The 17,830-nt window shown below is 48.2% G+C and overlaps 3 protein-coding genes across 3 annotated transcripts; 1 reads left to right on the top strand and 2 right to left on the bottom strand.

Annotated features, from left to right (window-relative positions):
- Positions 1 to 393: 393 nt before the first annotated feature.
- CCR75_005358 (uncharacterized protein) lies at positions 394 to 1,026 on the bottom strand (the record flags this gene model as incomplete). Its single annotated transcript, XM_067963439.1, has 1 exon — positions 394 to 1,026. The coding sequence occupies one exon, from the start codon at positions 1,024 to 1,026 to the stop codon at positions 394 to 396; it is 633 nt and encodes a 210-aa protein (XP_067817057.1).
- Positions 1,027 to 3,813: 2,787 nt separating this feature from the next.
- CCR75_005359 (uncharacterized protein) lies at positions 3,814 to 4,902 on the top strand (the record flags this gene model as incomplete). The annotated part of the gene is made up of 4 exons (XM_067963440.1): positions 3,814 to 3,829; positions 3,888 to 3,940; positions 3,967 to 4,359; positions 4,828 to 4,902. 4 exons carry the CDS (start codon positions 3,814 to 3,816, stop codon positions 4,900 to 4,902), a joined length of 537 nt encoding a protein of 178 aa, XP_067817058.1.
- A 10,113-nt stretch (positions 4,903 to 15,015) lies between these two features.
- Positions 15,016 to 15,306, bottom strand: CCR75_005360 (uncharacterized protein; the record flags this gene model as incomplete). Its single annotated transcript, XM_067963441.1, has 1 exon — positions 15,016 to 15,306. One exon carries the CDS (start codon positions 15,304 to 15,306, stop codon positions 15,016 to 15,018), a length of 291 nt encoding a protein of 96 aa, XP_067817072.1.
- Between the last annotated feature and the right edge of the window lie 2,524 nt (positions 15,307 to 17,830).

The raw sequence follows: 17,830 nt of genomic DNA, 5'->3' as shown, positions 1-17,830 counted from the left end.
TAAATTTGCTTCTTGGTTGTAAAGTGTGCAAGTTTACTTATATTATTATTATTTAGGATAGACTCGCAATTAGTGCGCTACGCCGTTTACAGCCAATTCAAAGCAATCAAGTCATGGCGAAACGCTAGCATTGGTAGACGACTGTTCTATCGATGAAATGAATGCATGTATCGAAAATCAACTCAATTAAAATCAACATTAAAAAGTATAATTCAATTATCCACTACTGTTACATTACATGTGTCACATGTATGTGCACGCCCCAAGAAGACAGCGTGGCGCTCTCAAATGATAAAATCTCAGGTAGTGGCTGTAGCCGTTAAAAGCGTGCAAGGAAACAGCTTCGTTAATGAGATGGTGCGCGCTCACCGAGAAAAAAAAGAAAGCTTTTTTTTAAATGGAGACAGAGGAGATTTTGCTTGGCCGCGCAGGTCCCCATTCGTTCTCCAGTGGCATGTAGACGCCCTCAGGTGGTGGCATACACAGCTCGTTTTCCCACGACACGACCTCAATCTCTTCGGTGTGCTTCCACGTCAAAACAATAGCCGCGCCATCGCCCTTGTCGAGAAGCGAATTAATCTGTCTAAGCACCTGCCCCCTCGATTTGTTCATGACGAGTCGATGGTTAATTGCGTAAAGCGTATCACCGGTGCGCAAGCCGCAGCAGGCCTCAGCGGGTCCTTTTAACCCGTGCCAGTTTGTAGGCTGTGGACCCTGGGTGTGATTCCTCAGCACGAAGCGCTTACCATCCAATCTGTAAAAGTCAACGATCACGACTTCCGCGTTCTGCGTTATTCGGCTACCTCGGGTCTTGACCACAAGTCCCAATCGTCGAAAGAAGTCCTTTTTGCGAATAGCAGGCGTCTCCAGATATGGAAGCTGCGCGCACGGGCCGATCTGCACTGTGTCTGAGTCTCCGTTCACACGGACCTCTGTCTGTCGATCGTGACTGAGGCTAGTTGCGTATATAGGGCCCCCATAAAAGTCTGCACTAAGTAAACCATTGTGAGACCATCCTTGTCCCATGATCCTAGTCGAGGGTGCAGACCCTTGTCAAGAATGAGAATCGTGCAATTGTTTCCAGGCGCTCGATGAAGCTCCCTATCGGTCAAAGCTAGAAATGAAGTAATCGTCAGGGTGACGGTGACAATCACGGTCCCGTTTGTTAACCAAGTGAGAAACGTTTGTAGCTGACTACTAACCCTACACCAATTGAGCACATTGAGATAGTGTATCCCACACCAGCATGGAGGCCAGTAAATAACTGTCGACATTGCGAAAGTGACCAGAAAATAAGCAATTGATTCCGACCAGATCTCTCTACCTTTCGTCATATTCTGCAAACTAAGCATCGCTTTGTTTTAAAAGGATTGAATGAGTGTGCTCCTGCACGCGAAATATTTGGCATGCGAAAGCGTATAATTTGTTAACTTACGCAATGTAAGCAGCGATTTCTTTTAGTTCGTGAAAAATAGTAAGATATTTGTGCCAAACCTGGAAATAGCAAGATCCAAACTTTGAAGTTCTTATGTCTAAAAATGATCGCGAAGGCCACCAAAATAAAGTAAGTATAATAGAAATTAAAAGCACCCACGCTGAGCGGGTCCTGGCGACGCAATTAACGTCATTTGTGGCATGTCCATAGAAGTAAATTTTCATGATGCTTGTAACGGGGTGTATCGTCACATGAAATTAATACTTAAAGGTTGTTAATTAACATATTATCTAAAAGGTAGATAAATATATATGGAGAATATTACTTTACGTAACAATATTCGGAAAGCTTATCCATTGCAGATATAGGCCATTTCATCTACTTGCTCCGCTGTCCAGTCAGCGCTGGACGCGCGCAAAGAGAAAAACAGATAATACCTTATTACATATTTTGTATTAGTATATTATTCAGTTAGTATTAAATAGATAGAAACAGAAGAACTTAATTATATTAGATGCAGTTTTCTTTTAAGCCTCTTAAAAAAAGTATTTCAAAGAAAGTCTTCCTCTGCACGTTCTTGTAACGGGGCACTACTGACTTGTACTGCTTCAGTACAACTCCACTTCGCACTGCCTCAGTGCTAGTGGTGCCTCACATCACTTCACGTACACTAGTACGTGCAGAGGAAGACTCTCTTTAAAACACTTCCTGTAAAGAGGGTTACATAAAAGCTGTATATCTATCTACTTAATACTAACTTAAATTATAATCTAATACAAACATGAAAATAAGTCTCATCTGTCTTTCTCTTTGCGCGCGTCCAGCGCTGACTGGCCCGCGGAGAAAGTAGATATAAAATCTATATCTACCAATAGATAAGCTTAGAATATTACCATGTAAAGTAATATTCTCCAAATATTCTCTACCTTTTAGATAATATTAATTAACAACCTTTAAGTGTTAATTTGATCTAATGACATACCCCGTTACATCACTCCTCCCTTAAACGACAATTACTCTGACTGTCATTGGGAAGAGTGGTTACTATAAGACCACTTTATTTAAACAATGTTGATTGATCAGAACCATCATATTTAATTCAAACGCATGGCTGATAAGTCAAGGCGGTATCAGAATAGTGCGGCGCCTTCGGCTGCGGTTAATGCAGCCGCGGGCGACGCATTATTGTCTCTTGCGGCAGAAGTTCCGGCTGCCGTAGTGCCATCTTCTCCCCCAACTCTAAATGTTGCGGGTGCACGTGGTGATACACCACGTGAATGCGACCCCTATTTGGAGGTCGACTACGAATACGAGTCGGGCGAAATGGCCGACTCGGGAGAACAGAACAGTCGCCTGATCATCGTCTGGCGGCTGACTTTGAGCCATCGAATGAGGGGGCTCATTCCGTTAGACGTGCTGGTAACATTCGCTACAGCATGTTCGGTTCCGACGATAAAAATGTTTCTTTATTGCCAGCACCGTCTCCGGTGCCGTCATCCACACATATTTCTGTGCGTGGTGACGTGGTGATGACGATGGCGTAAGCCTTTGTAATAAAAGTTCTTGTGGTACCCCTGCTTCAGTGGGTACCACTCAGGGAACGTCGGCACTAACAACGTCTCGTCTTGCCCCTGAGAAGAAGCCGTGGCTTTTGCCAGAGTAGCTAATTAATAGCTTGTCTGGAGGGACTACTCCTCACAATAAATATCCTTAATTTATTGCGACAAAGCTACATGGCCTTGTTCCCAGCGCGAAGAACTTTCGCGCTGAGGAAGATTTCTATCTCGATGCTTTTCTTATGCATCGATGGTTTAGTGGCAATAATAAGCGAGATAAAGTCTCGCCTCGCTGGCCGAGTGGGTCGAGATGATTCGAGATTCCTGCTGACCGACTGCGAGCGAGGGTTGATTCTTCGGTGGAATCGACAAGTCCAGAAATATAACCGCTCTGGTGGTTTCTACCAGGCGGCCGAACCCGATCGACCGGAGTTGCTGGATGCTCCACCGCTGCAGCCGCCAAGACCGGCGGCTGCCACTCAACCGCCAAACGCGGCGATTGTTGGTCAACATCGATCACTTTAACCCGCTCGAGTGCATCCGGATGAGCCACCGTACGGGCATCTTTGAACGCTTGTACCAGATCCGGAATATCAGCAACAAACGTGGAACGCGGCTCCCACGTGTCCGACGTGGGAGGACGCCAAGCCAACGCACGCCGTAGTGAGATGGTGCACTGCGACCAACGCGGCGATGCCAAGCAACATGACTGGTCCAATAGTCGACAAGACCATTGACAATCCATTGTGCCACACCCTCGCTCTCTACCAAAAGCAGAGGACCGTCACGCTCGAATCGCCCAGCATGTGACAAGCCAAGTTGATGACGGAGCGCAGGCGTACGAGTTGGTGCTCCGAAACGCTGCTGCGTTGGAGGCGTTGGCGCAACAGGTGCAGCTTCAGGGATAACTGCCGCATCCGCAGACGTATCAGATAGTCTGCTTCGAGCGGTACACGGACGCGTTGATGCAAATAGGCGGGCGGCTCCTCGAGGGTCGTGCGCAGACGATCGCTGCGTCTGACGGGTGGGGCTGCCGCGAATCCTGTCGTCGTTGAGGAGATCGACGATGTCGTGGTAAAGACGGAGTCACAGCCCGCGACGATGGCGCTGACTGCTCAGCGGCAGGACGCGACAGCACAGCAGCTCGTCGCAGCTGCTGCAGATGCAACGGCATCGATGTCGCAATTGGGTCGGCCAGCTCAAAAGGATTGTACTGCTGAAGATCGCGTATCGCCCGTGACCGCAATGCATGCGAATCAGTCGACTCGAGCAACGCCGGCTGCTGAAACGACATCGTCGACTTTAACGATGGCGGAACAGTTGGCATGTGCGAAGCCGATTGCAGAAGCGACGACGGCAACTGCGACGGTGGCAAAGCGGTCGGCACGTGCAAAGTCGACTGCTGAGAAAAAGCTTGGAACGACGGCAAAACGCTAGGATGGTAGCGCATGATTCTCCTGACGTAGAACGTCGGGTGTAGCCTAATCGCGCTCGGGATATCGAGCGTGTACGCGTCTCCTTTCCTCTTCAGTACAGTAAAGGGCCCATTGTAGCGCGGCGCGAGTTTGCTCGCGCTGAGGTCAGGCATTAAAGCACCGTTGATGTTTGTCGATGACAATAACACTTTATCAGCGACCATTTATTCTCCAGGGTTCATTCGTCCGTGCGCATCGGCGGTCGCCTTCTGTGTATCTGCTGTCTCTGCAATGGCATCGCGCAGGAATCGCGCGACGGACTGTCAATTTAGGACGAATGCTTCTAAGCCAGACAGCGAGGCGTTTGCTGTCCGATGTTGGGTAGCGAGCGAGTGTGGTGTTTGCTGATCTTTTGGCTCAGGTGTCGATGACGCAATCGCGCGCCGTGTCGCCGCGCGTGTCACTGCGGCAATTGTCTCTGAATAAAGCGAATTGACTGTCGCTTGTGACATCTGTTCACCATAACAAAAAGATCACTTCAATTTGCCGAGTCGTGTTGTTTGTTTTTTGCGTCAAGCTGTCGAATCATGTTACCGTTGACAATATGCGCATCTACGATCGCGGCGTGCGCTGCGGTCGCGTGTTGGGGACGCAAAGCGGACTATGCAGGCAGCTCTCGCAACACGACGACATGCGCAATAACTGTGCGTGATGGAGAGCTGATCGAATGAAGCATAGATGAGGCACTAAACGACGCGGCGTCGGATGAGGGCCGCTTTCGTCGCGAGTGACACGTGCGCTCGCGCAGCTTTCTTGGGTGCGCTTGATGTACTCACATCGGGCGGTGACTCATCAGCGTTTGTCCCTTCATTCCTCCAAGAATCAAGCCGCGGGGAAGGCCAAACAATCCAGCGTGGCGTGGATGACGTGCGTTTTTCACGTAGAACGGCGTCATCCCAGTCGACGAATGGACTGCATTGTCCATGGCGAACTCAGTCATGGGTAGGAAGGCACCCCACGTCGTAAATGACGACGTGTAGCTGCGCAAGATATACCCGAGAAGGCGATTGAAGCGTTCGGTGTGTCCATGTGGTTCCAGATAGCAGCAGTCGACATTATCCAGCGGGTGCCAAGCAGTTCGAACAGTCTCCACCAGAACACGTCTGTAAATCGCGGGTCTCTGTCCGAGACGATCGACTGGGGCATGCCGTGTGTCGATAATTGTTGTCCAGAAACACCGCGGCTGTCTCTTCCGTTGTTATCGACGACTTGACAGCAACAAGATACGCCATCTTGCTGAGACGATCGACAATCACAAGGCTGCCGGTGCGGCCTTCCGTGTCGAACGCCAAACGTCGGTCGCTATCCGCAGTGGCTGCAGCGGCGCTTGATTCGCGAGCGATGGCTTGACGCGCTGGCACGTCTCACACGAGCGAACACACTTCCAGACCCATGGGGCTCGTAGTAGTCGCGAGCCAGGGCGACATATTTTTTTTTCGGCCTAGATGGCCAGCAGACGCGCCATCGTGGAACTCGTGGATCACGCGTGCATGGAGATCGTCATCCGTCGGTACGACTATGCGGGGAGCGTCATGCTCGTCAATCTGATACACTGAGAGACCGTCACCGACCGAGTAGCGCGAGGCTTGGGCACGTACTGGTGCAGCCAGCTTGCACATTCCGTCTAATGACGGATTGTTGCAGTAACCAGCGATCGACGGGTAAAATTGATCATTGCGATAACGGATTCGCAATGTCGACACACACCGGATCACTGCATGGTATTTAAACCGAGAGCGACGCACGCCGCAAACTCATCGTCGTCATCATCGTCGATATCGGCGGCGTGGCCAAAGCACGTGAGTTAGAATCGGGATGACGGGAAAGAGCGTCCGCGACGATGTTTGTCGCACCAGGCTTGTAAAGAACGACAAAATTGTATTCTGCAAAGTACGACAGATAACTTGACTGAGATGTGGCGTCTTGACAGCTGTCCGCAGCAACGCATGATTCGTGTACTCGATTAACGCCTGTTCGCCGAGTAAGTACACTCGGAACTCTAGAGTGAGTACTTTATCGGGAGCTGTTCCTTGTCGTGAACTGGGTTGTTGTGCTCGGCAGCCTTGTATCGTCGAGACTGATAGCTGATCACGCGCTCGGCGCCGGCGTCATCGTTCTCGTTAGCGCACAACCGATCGCAAAATCGCTGACGTCGCACACGACATGAAACGGTTTGGAACTGTCATCAATAAAAAGACGGGAGCTGTTCATAGGCTCTCCGTCACTGCGGCGAACGCGTCGCAGTGACGGAGAGTCACTCTCACATGAGATCCTTCTTGAGCATTGTGAGAGAGTATAATTCGTCTGCGCGAAGTCTTTCGCATAGTGATGCAAGTAATTGGCAAGACCGAGCCGCTGACAAAGCTCTTTCTGGTCGCGTGGCGTCTGCCAAGCACAGATAGACGTGATCTTCTCCGGATCAACGCGAACTTCCTTTGCGCTGACGTAGCTGCCGAGAACAGGAATCTCGGAGCACCAAAGATGCACTTCTTCAAGTTGGCTACAGCTGGTTCTCGCGCATCGTCATGAAGACACGACGCAGATGACCAAGATGAACAGTAACGTCAGTCGCGTCATCACTCGCGCAGCTATGGACAAAGATTCCGTTAAAGTGTGCGGGTTCAAAGTCGCGCAGCGGGCGAACGACTTGCATCACCATAGGATTGAAGGTCACAGGGGCGTTCTTGAGTCCCTGCAGAATCATGAGCCACTACCAGAGCATGCCGCTGGGGGTGCTGACGGTTGTCATCTGAACGTCAGATTCTCGTATGAGGATCTGGTAGAAGCCGTCAGTGTGATTGATCGCACTGAAGATCGTAATACCCATCATGGTGTCGATCACCATGTCCTTAGAGATTTATTTGAGCGGGGATCGTCAGCTCGTTCAACTTGTGATAGGCATAAGCGATGCGCCAGTCGCCTGTCGCCTTCTTTACACAGAAGGTGGGGCTCGAGTGTGGCGACGTGTTCTCGCCGTCGTGTTGCGTGGCCCGCAAAACGACGGCCCTCGAGAAACGCATCGATCGCCTCGACTTGGTCTCGTGGCAGAGGTGAGGGATACGGCAAGAGATCGATCAGTTGACCCGTTTTTGGCTAGAATATTTGAGTTTGCGTGTAACGTGCTAAAGTGGCCCAATTGTTCACAATCCCCGTTAAGTATACTTTGTGAACTTAGGGGTTGGTCAATTACTTAAGTAATGTAATTGTAACTACCACTTGGGTGTGGGTCACATTGTGGCCCACCCTTGCGTATCTGATGTCTTTAAGGGCATTCACACTAGCGGGGATGACGGCAAGCATCATTCGATGCGCGAGGTATCTAGAAAAATACGCTCAAAATATATTGGTGTCTCTATACAGAGATGGCATTTTAGAAATGTGTTAAAATAGGTATTTATATTCAATACGATTAAATATAAATCAGCCTGAAAACTACTTCCTTCTTGATATGTGCGCACGAGGAGCCAAATTACCGCTCCCGTGACAAGCGTGTATCAAAGTACTTGGTGCGTTGGATGAGGACGCCAAGGCGCCCACCACAACAACCTCACTGTACGTGAGAGAAGTCGGTCAAACCGATTTCTCGCTTTGCCGGGGTGTGTGCTTGAGTAGAGCGTGGCCACTTTAAGACTTGCGCGACTTAACTTTTTCAGCCGAAGAGATTAACAAGTAGAATGATGTAGGAAATAGTAGCTATCATAGATATTCCACAGCTAATATTTTAGCATTTGTGCACTTGTTGAATCCTGACAGGTCACACAGCATGTAAACGGGAAGCCCGTTACATAACTATTATTACCTAAAAGAGGTACAACAACAAGACTACAGAATATTATCTTTATACCTTTCATATGGTCGGTGTTTGTGCTGGGATTGTGGAATTTTTCAACCTATTAAAGGCGTGAACTATGCGCCATCCGCCAGTTGCCTTCTTCACACAGAAGGTAGGACTGAATGGGGCAAGACACTCTCGCGCATATGGTTTACCTTGCGGCATCTCTTAAAAAATCGTCAATCACCTTAACTGGATCGAGCGGCAGCGGCCTCTGCTGCGTCAAACAGTACTTACACCCAGGTACGAGGTCAATTTCGTGTTGAACTCCTCAATCAGCAGGGAGTTCAGCCGGAATCTTGTCAGGAAACACGTCTGCGTATCGCAGACGATTTAATTGGCTGGAGTACGTGAATCGCGTAAAGCGTCCAATGATAGAGCCGCGAATCGCTCTTCCGCGCTGACTTTGATCCCGCGCTTTTGGGGCGTAAAGAATACTCGTCCGCTTAAAGCGAGAAGATACCATCCGTGGTCTCCTTTGTAACTAAGCACACTTGATCAGTAATAGATGCCTTCACGTCGCGCAGGGCTAATTAGTAGCTTGTCTGTAGAGACTTCTCCTCACAATAAACATCGTTTATTTATTGCGACAAAGCTACATGGCCTTGATTTCAGCGCAAAGAACTTTAGCGCTGAGGGAGATTTTTATCTCGATGCTTTTTTCAAGCAGCGATGGTATAGTGGCAACAACAAGCGATATAAAGTCTCGCTTATGCAAGCCTGGAGCGCGTTCATTCGCAATGTCAAAGACATTGGACGCGAAGCCTGGCTTCAAAGACTTCACGCGAGTTGCGTTAAGTTTGAGAAACGAACTCCAACCGGTGCAAGGTATAAATTGCATCGGTTGTCTCGTGAGGCAGGACTTCCATGCTTCACGTGGGGTGATCCTGTCCATGTTGTGTTGACAACACGAATTGAGTAAAAGAGGATGTCCATTACCATTCGTCCTACTGGGAAGGGCTCGCATCTCTATCGAGATGCGCGATGCGATTGACGTTTTGCAATCGATTTACAAGCGCAAAGGACGCGTGTTTTTCGATGGACCTTCTAATTCATCGGATGGGTCTCGTCATACTGACGGACGAGGCTCTCAACGTCAACAACCCGCTGGGAGCAAGGTTCCGAGCTGTCATGCGAAAGTGGATAACCGCACCAGCTAACAAGATAACTCGCACGCTGCCTTCACATCACGGTGATTTTGAATACGTTCCACAAGCAAACGTTGACCACCTTGGGAATCCACCAATGGTTGTGGCGGAGAAGAGAAAATTAGATCCGACCCATGTGTCGGATCTAGAGTCGAAGATCGACAAACTCGACCGCTTTCTCCATGATTTGGCGGAGGGACTTGATCACGATTGCGGTAAGCGTCGCTCGTTAAAGCAGTCGGTGCAGACTCACCATATCGAACTGTTGGAAGACCGTTCGAAGAGTGCGTACTCCATGTTGAAGTACGAACGGAATTATCACGCTCTTCGTGATGAGCTGTCGTCAGCTCATCGCGGTTTCGAGGATCTTCAGACCCGACATGAGAATCTTCAGATTCAGCATGAGAATCTGGTTCGTGACCATAAGAATCTTTTAGGGATTCTTGAAAAGGGTGGTCAGATCCGTCCATGGAAGAGACCGCGTACTGATGGTACGGGCGGAGCCGACCAACGTAAAATGGAGAATGCGTTCACAGCCTACGTGGCAATTCTATTGTGTACGCATTGCCTCTGCGATGCAGTACAAAGAATTGCCCAATCAACTTAGGTAGTACTTTATGCTACCCACATTAGTGACTACACGCTTGGGTAAATTTAAATTAGAGAGTAGTATTAGATCATTAACGTTAAATGAATGAACGTTTGCTCTTCCATGTTTGTTTGCATTCCATTTCTGACGGTCCACTACGTTAATAATAAAATCCTGTACGAAACGGAGTACTGATTCACGAGCCAGCAAAAATTTCTCCGCTGACTCAATTGTTTTGTCTTTTCTAGTGCGCTTAGTGCGCACTGCCATGAGATCTTTGTCATCTTCGATGTCGATTGCTTCGACATCGACATCCCCCGCGTCGTTGGTAACTTCGACGCGTGATGATCATGAGCCAGAAATGGCTTTGCTCGTGCGAGTCCGAGTCCACCCCCTCCCTTAAAACTAGAGGATCCCCTTAATTGGGTGGGAATGCGTGGATGGCGTAAGCCATTCACCAAAAACGGTGTATATGCGTTGTAGACGCATGTACCGAATTTTTGATGGGGAATTCGACCATCGGTAAAAGCTCGCGCCAATGATTGGACGTAACTCCAAAGTATCTCTTCGAGGACGCGATTTACGCGTTCCGTCTGACCATCTGTCTCTGGATGATCAGAAGTTGACATAGTTAACCGTATTCCGAGAGATCAGAACACGGATTGCCAAAACTCCGCCGTGAATCGTGGATCTCTGTTCGAGACTAGTTGACGAATAGATCGTAGAGTTTGAATACTGTGTCGATAAAGACACGGGCGCAGCCTGGAGCCGTGATCGACTCGGGTAGTGCAGCAAGATGTACCATCTTGCTGAATGTGTCTACAAAAAAGGATCCCATTGGTTATATGATCGTTTTCGGGAAATCCGAAGGCAAAGTCTATAGATACGGACTGCCGACATTCTGCCGGAAGTGGTAGAGGTTGGAGAGGTGCACAGTATGAAGGGCTAGGCTTCACCCGTTAACATACCTCGCAAGCACGAATGTACTTGCGCACGAACTGATACTGGCGGGGCCAGTATAATTAATTCGCGACTTACTGTGAGATAAGTTTTCTCACGTCCGCGATGCCCACTTGTTGGTGCATCGTGACACTCATACAGGATGCACAGGCGCAAATCCTTGTGAGTTGGGACGACGACACGCGGAGTGTTGCCGGCAACGGCTGTGTAATACAATAAGCCGTTGCGTGTTGTGTATCGATCGGATGACGATCTATAAAAGGCCGGTAAATCTTTAAAAGATTTATCGGATGGATTCATCAGATGATCCATTAAACGCAGAAGGTCATTATCTTCTGCGTAGGCTTCCTCTATTTCATCAAACAAGGTTGATTACGGAACACTTGAAATGAGTGTTGCGACAGTAAGTTTATTTTCACTGTTGGAATGCGCAGCCGGCTCGAAATCGGGTCGACGTGATAACGCATCAGCGACGACATTAAGTAGTCCTGGTTTATATTTCACAGAGAGATTATACTCCGGAAAGAAGGATAGCCACCTCGCCATTCTTTGCGAAAGGTGTGGGCTGTTTATGGCCGTGCGTAATGACGCATAGTCCGTATATACGATGAACGGTCTATCTCCTAGGAGGAAGACCGTAAATTTAGCCAATGCATATTTCATGGCAAGGAGTTCCTTGTCATGCACTGGATAATTGCGTTCAGCTGGTTGCAGCTGACGCGATTGGTAACAGACCACGCGCTCCGCGCCGTCTGTATCGTATTGCATTATCGCACAGCCAATATCGAAATCGCAGGCGTCACAGACCACATGGATTGGTCTGTCTTGATCTGCAATCGCCAAGATGTGTGATTGCATCAAGCTTTACTTGATACCTTCAAAGGAACGCTGACAATCAGTGTTGCATAGTCATTTCTCGTCTCTTTTAAGAGACGAGAGAGATGAATTGTCATCTTGGCATACTTGCGGGAGTACTTGTGCAAGTACGCTGCTAATCCAAGTCACATTTTATGTCCATTGACATCGGCTGGAACTGGCCAGTCGGTGATTGCCTTGATCTTTTCGGGATCAGGGCGCACGCCGTGTTTTCCGACGATGCACCCAAGAAGGGGTATTTCGCTTGCAGCGAATATGCACTTCTTGAGATTTGCGTAACTTATGCATTCGCATAAGTGTAAGATCCTGAGAACGTGAGTTTTGTGAACTTTCACGTCCGTCTTTCCGTCCATGGCTCGGCTATGGTCGAATACATCGTCAAAATAACTCGGTACGAATTCTCGCACCGGTCTCAACAGATTCGTTACGCATCTGTTTAATGTTGCAGGGGCGTTACGAAGCCCCTGTGGCACTACTAGCCATTCCCAGAGCATCTCACTGGGAGTGCTCACTGCTTCGTACGGGATGTCCCGTTCACGCATAAGGATCTGATAAAATCCATCCATCAGATCCATAGACGAAGAGATCGTACTCTTCGACATACCATCTATGGTTACGTCTTTTCTAGGTATCGGCGTTTGAGCCGGTACCGTTGCAGCATTCAGTTTATTAAATAAGTGCACTATCGGCCACCTTCCTGTGGCCTTTCGCACACAGAAGGTCGGAGAGCTATGTGGGGAGGTGACTCCCTTACATGGCCCGCTTTTTATCGATCGATAAAGAATTTATCGATCGCAAGTTCTTGTTCACGAGGCAGTGGCCACTGCTTCATGACACAGTACTTCGAGCCCGATTTGAGTTCGATCTCATGTCGAGTGCCTTTATCCTTAGGGAACTCGCATAAAACTGTTTCAGGGAATACATCCCTGAATTCAATGAACTTTTTGTATAAAGGATTTGTCTTAAGTGACTCCAGGATTGAGTATTGTATCTCTCAATCCGAGTCTTCACATCAAGGACACTTTCGTTGATCGATGAGCTGCTGAGAACCCGTTCGTTCTATGCAACAATTACCGCTAATCGAATATCGGTTACGTACTCGTCTTCTGTGACGAGTACGCAGATCTGCTTAATTCTTCCACTATGCAGATTTTTTTCTGAACCGCTTGGGTTCTAGAGTTGGTAATTGAGTTATCTTCGAAGTTAACTTCGGAGGCGCATATAGACCAAGCGTATAAGCGCCTGCTTTTGATCCGTCATTAACCAAGACGTTCAACGTCTCGGTTTCTTCGTAGGATTTATCCACAGGCTGCTGAGGGATTAATCCTTCGGAATGCTGAAGTCTAGTCACTTCAGCATTACCTTTTGAGAAGCTTTCTCCTCAAATACGTGGGGACTTATTCCCTCAACGTCTTCCGACTGTGATTACGCTATCACAGTCGGGTCCTCTACGGTCGAATCTCTACTCGACCTAAGATCATCGTGTTGTCCATTTTGGACATCCGGTATATTTCTTATATGACTGTAAATCTTTTAACGTGCAGTGAAATTTCACTACGCGTTTCATTACTGTTATCGATGCGCCTGTACCTAGACGCACCGTCATCCTCGTTGGAGGAATATCGCGCTTAACATATTCGAGCCTACGACCCTCTACCGACGGGCGACGAATAAAGTTATTCGACGCCCCAAAGTTCATGAGCGCTCAAAGTGACAAATCACTTGTCACTTTTAACTTTAAGGTGATGAGGTATGCCTCATCATCAGGTGTGCAAATACACATAATGAATGTGCGTTTGGAGCAACTTTTGTCAAGAGATTTGCAATTTCTCTTAAAGTCGCTGGATCAATAGGGCGTTGCGCCCCCACTGACCCCAGCCGTTTTTTTTGCGGTCCACCTCGCTGTTGCGATTTCGCAACAACGTCGGACCCGCGACCGTTGCCCATTTTGGCATTCGGTCCATAATTACGTTCAGTACTTCTCGGCACTGGGCGTGGAGCACTGCACTCATGAGCGTATTCCTAACTTTTGACAGCGATTGCATTTCTGCAATAAGTCTCCCTCTTAAGATGGTTTGTCGAGTTGGACGATGGCATAAGGGCTCGTCACATCGTCGACGAGCAAATGCAAGTCGCATTTGCTAAGTCAAATTTGGCAGATCGTGCCAAAACTTGGGCTTCCAATTAATGAAGGATGCGGTCAAGTTTGTCGATCTTCGACTCTAGATCCGACACATGGGTCGGATCTAATTTTCCCTCCTCCGCCACAACCAGTGGTGGATTCTTACGGCTCCTTGTGGAACGTATCTAAAACCACCGTGATGTGAAAAGGGTAGCGAACGAGTTATCTTGTTCGCTGGCGCGGTTATCCACTTTCGCTGATAGCTGGGAACTTCGTTCCCAGCGGGTTGTTGACGTTGAAAGCCTTGTCCGTCCGTATGACGAGACCCATCCGATGGATCAGAAGGTACATCGGAAAACACGCGCCCCTGGCGCCTGTAAATCGATTGCAAACGTCAATCGCGTCGCGCATCTCGATAGAGATGCGAGCTCTCCCCCAGGGCGAAGAATGGAAATGGACATCTCCTTTTACTCGTTTCGTGTTGTCAACACAACACGGACAGTAATCACCCCACGTGAGGCAAGGAAGTCTTGCCTCACGAGACAATCGATGCAATTTATACCTCGGACCGGTTGGAATTTGTATCTCAAACTTATTGCGAATCGCATTCAGTCCTTGAAGCCAGGCTTTGCGTCCAATGTCTTTGAAATTGCGAATGAACGCGCTCCCTTTACACTGACGGCACCACGCACGATCGTGAATGTAATAGCAGCCTGATTCGACTGTCACGAATTCTCACACATAACGAGTCGCGATGTGATCACTCAGTGTTGGGCACCGCGCGTCACTGAATCAGGAAGTGCCTTTCTCGAAAGAACGATGGAAAGAAGTTGTACTGCGCCACAAACCGCGACCAAGCCTCGTCCAGCGACTCCGTCGCCACGTATCGGTCCGGCGTCACTGATTTGCCTTGCTTTAGCATTCTTTCACCTCAGCTCGCGGATAGCGTCGCGGCTCGTTGTCGCGTCGACAAATCACTGAAGTCGTCCTCGCTGTACGGCGTGAACGTGCCGAAATATTGGTTACCTACCACCATGGCTTTGCAGTCGCGGTGTGTTTGTGTCTTGCGATAGTCTTGCTTGTTGTACGTCTCGGCTTTCGTCGTCGAACTGAGAAGCAGTGTAAGCGCTTTGTGCAACGCGACGTCTCGTCGCACGTGTGTGGTTCTCGAAGGCCGGGCACACTGCGAGAGCGCGGTGTGTGTCTCGGTTTTCGTTTTGCCTTATTTTTTGATTTTGCATTTCACTCCATTTGGCCGCAGTGACCGTGGTCGCAATCTTGAGTGGGGGTGATGTAACAGGGTACACACACATATTACTTATTTTAGGTGCGATACTAGATGTGTAATATTGATAGTTAGGATTCATTAGGATTTACTGGCTAATAAAGGTAGTATCTGACTATTACTTTTAGGAGATCTAGATATTTTAGGACTTTCCTAAAATAAACAAACTATCAGACCGGAAAATATCCGCAGCCACTCCAGTCAACACTCGAGTGTCTCTCTTTCACGCTTCCTCAGATCGACCTTATAAGTTTATCACGGAGCACAAACGCTCCGTGACAGACTGTCTGTTGGGAGCAACTTTTTTGAATTTGCCTGCAAATCGCTTGACGTTGCCGGATCAGTCAGTCCTTCTGCACCTACCGAACCGACCATTTCTTTCGGTTCGTCTCGAGGTTGCAATTATGCAACAGCTTCGAATTCGCGTCTTCCGCTATTTTTACCGGGAGGTCGATCATTTCGCTCAGTGTTTCTTGGTAGTGGACATGAAGCAGGTGTAGTGCCCTGTCTTCTGGAAGCGCTCAACATAACAAAGTCTATTACTTTGGGACTTCCGACTTCTTGTCGTTTCAGCAGACGATAGGAGCTCAAGTAAAGAAAGTCAGTTTCAAGCTGAAAGTCCGCCTGTTTTGCAATAGAAATTGCTTGATCAAGCGTTTCTTAATCAAGGCGGAACAGGTGAGTCTTGACGGGACCATCCGCAAGAACCTTAGACCCTTGATAAACAGAGTACCTGGGTTCGCTCATCAATGGGCTTACATACGATATAACTTTCAAAAAAAATTGCGTGTGTTGGTAATTTTGTTTTGTCACGCTTGTCCTGCTTTTAAATGTAAGAGCTTTGCCGACCCCTAAATTTGGCACTTTGCAGCTCAAACGTTTGTCTGAGTCGATCCTTAGAGGTTTCATGCGACCGAAACACATACGGGCTGTATAGCTTGAGCCCCAAGGCCCCAGTTTTGGCTCGTCGAGCCTAGCTGGACATGCCAAACTTCGCTTTTATCGCATCATCCTCGATGCGACAAGGTTCGATGGCGTCGTCAAGCTCGACGAACTCTCGCATCAAGATGTCTTCTTCGCCTGCCTTGATAAACTTGGAGATGTCTTACTTAAAGCCTTCGGGTCGTTGCGCATGAGTTGGCCCGTCAGCAGCATTCACATGCTACTGTCTCAATAAGTCCAACTGTTGGGCACCTTGTTCTCTCAACGGCTCTGCTTATTGAAAGCCTTGCTGGCAAAGCAAACTTTCTTTTCCCGGCCGAGTCGAGTTGATGTTGTATGAACTCGGCAATAGCCGCATGTTGATCTTCTCTGTGTAAGGCTAACAACATTGCACTAACGATTGGCCCACGAACGACATAACTCATCCGTTCGGCCGCTTTATATTAGAGATCCTTGAAAATGGTTGAGCCTGTTGCACTTACTCTGAAACTGGAAAGCGTGGCGTGAAAACTATACCTTTCTTCACCAGCATATTAATGTCGGAGGGTTCACATGTGGTCTTTGGACTGATATAAATTGCTACTAGGTGTAACTGGGCACATTTCGCTTACACGGCTTCAGTACAATCTAACCTACACTGTTGATAGTGTAGCCAAGGTGCCTTAGATTACCTCACGTACACGACGTGCAGAGGAAGATTCTAAACTGCATATATTATATTTAGGGATTTGCTATATCCATCCACCCAAGTTGCTATTTCCACCCAGCCTGGTGGAATCTGACCAATCAAATACTTGCTATTTCCACCCCCAAGTTTGTTTATTCCACCTAGCCAGGTTGAATCTGACCAATCAAACTATGGCGTCATTTCTTTTAAAAAGTTATAACACCTGAAATTATGGTTGGTTCTTACGTCTGAAATATTGCCAAACCCCTTTCGTAGGTAAAAAGAATGAAATGTTGAGCAACGCAAATATGATTTTCAATATTACAATGATTTTCAGCCCGCTTATTACTGTGTTACCAGCCCAATAATTTTCTAAATTCCACAGCCTATCTCAAGAAAATGTCTTCTTTCATCTATTGCATACCACGCGTTGCGATCTTATAGAACACTTTCGCCAGGTGTGCCGTGAGGCTGGCTATGGGGTGTCAATAAAGGGTTCAGATGGCGACTAGCGAGTTTAGCTAGGGTGCGATCGATGTGGGGGGTATTGGAAATGATCTCCGAAAACACCGACGGGAAGAAAGGAAGGCAGGAACTAGACTGCAGGGGTGTCCTTGTGAGGCTTTTGAAAGGAGAGTGGATATGCTTCTTGGACGGTTGTATTGCGAAACAGCCAACCCAATCATGACTCTCAGAGAACCTAATGCTTGCGCATTGATCTGTAGGAGATAGAAGCCTTTCTAAGGTGTATCTTCTTGGGCACTAGTTGCCACTTGGTTCTACGAATCCCTGAATCCCTTGAACTAGGATTCCTTATATCGCTGGGCACCGAGGATGCCGCAGAATTACTGGAGAAGAAGGGTTGTTTACAGGAACTTGTATTAGCTGGAGTTCTTGTACGTCAGGGATGCCACTTATTCGCCGTGAGTTTTCAGAATCACTG

This window comes from Bremia lactucae, linkage group LG4, assembly GCF_004359215.1.
Source record: "Bremia lactucae strain SF5 linkage group LG4, whole genome shotgun sequence".
Classification (NCBI taxonomy): domain Eukaryota; phylum Oomycota; class Peronosporomycetes; order Peronosporales; family Peronosporaceae; genus Bremia; species Bremia lactucae.
The sequence above is the reverse complement of the archived record's forward strand: the minus strand, read 5'-3'. Positions and strand labels throughout refer to the sequence as shown.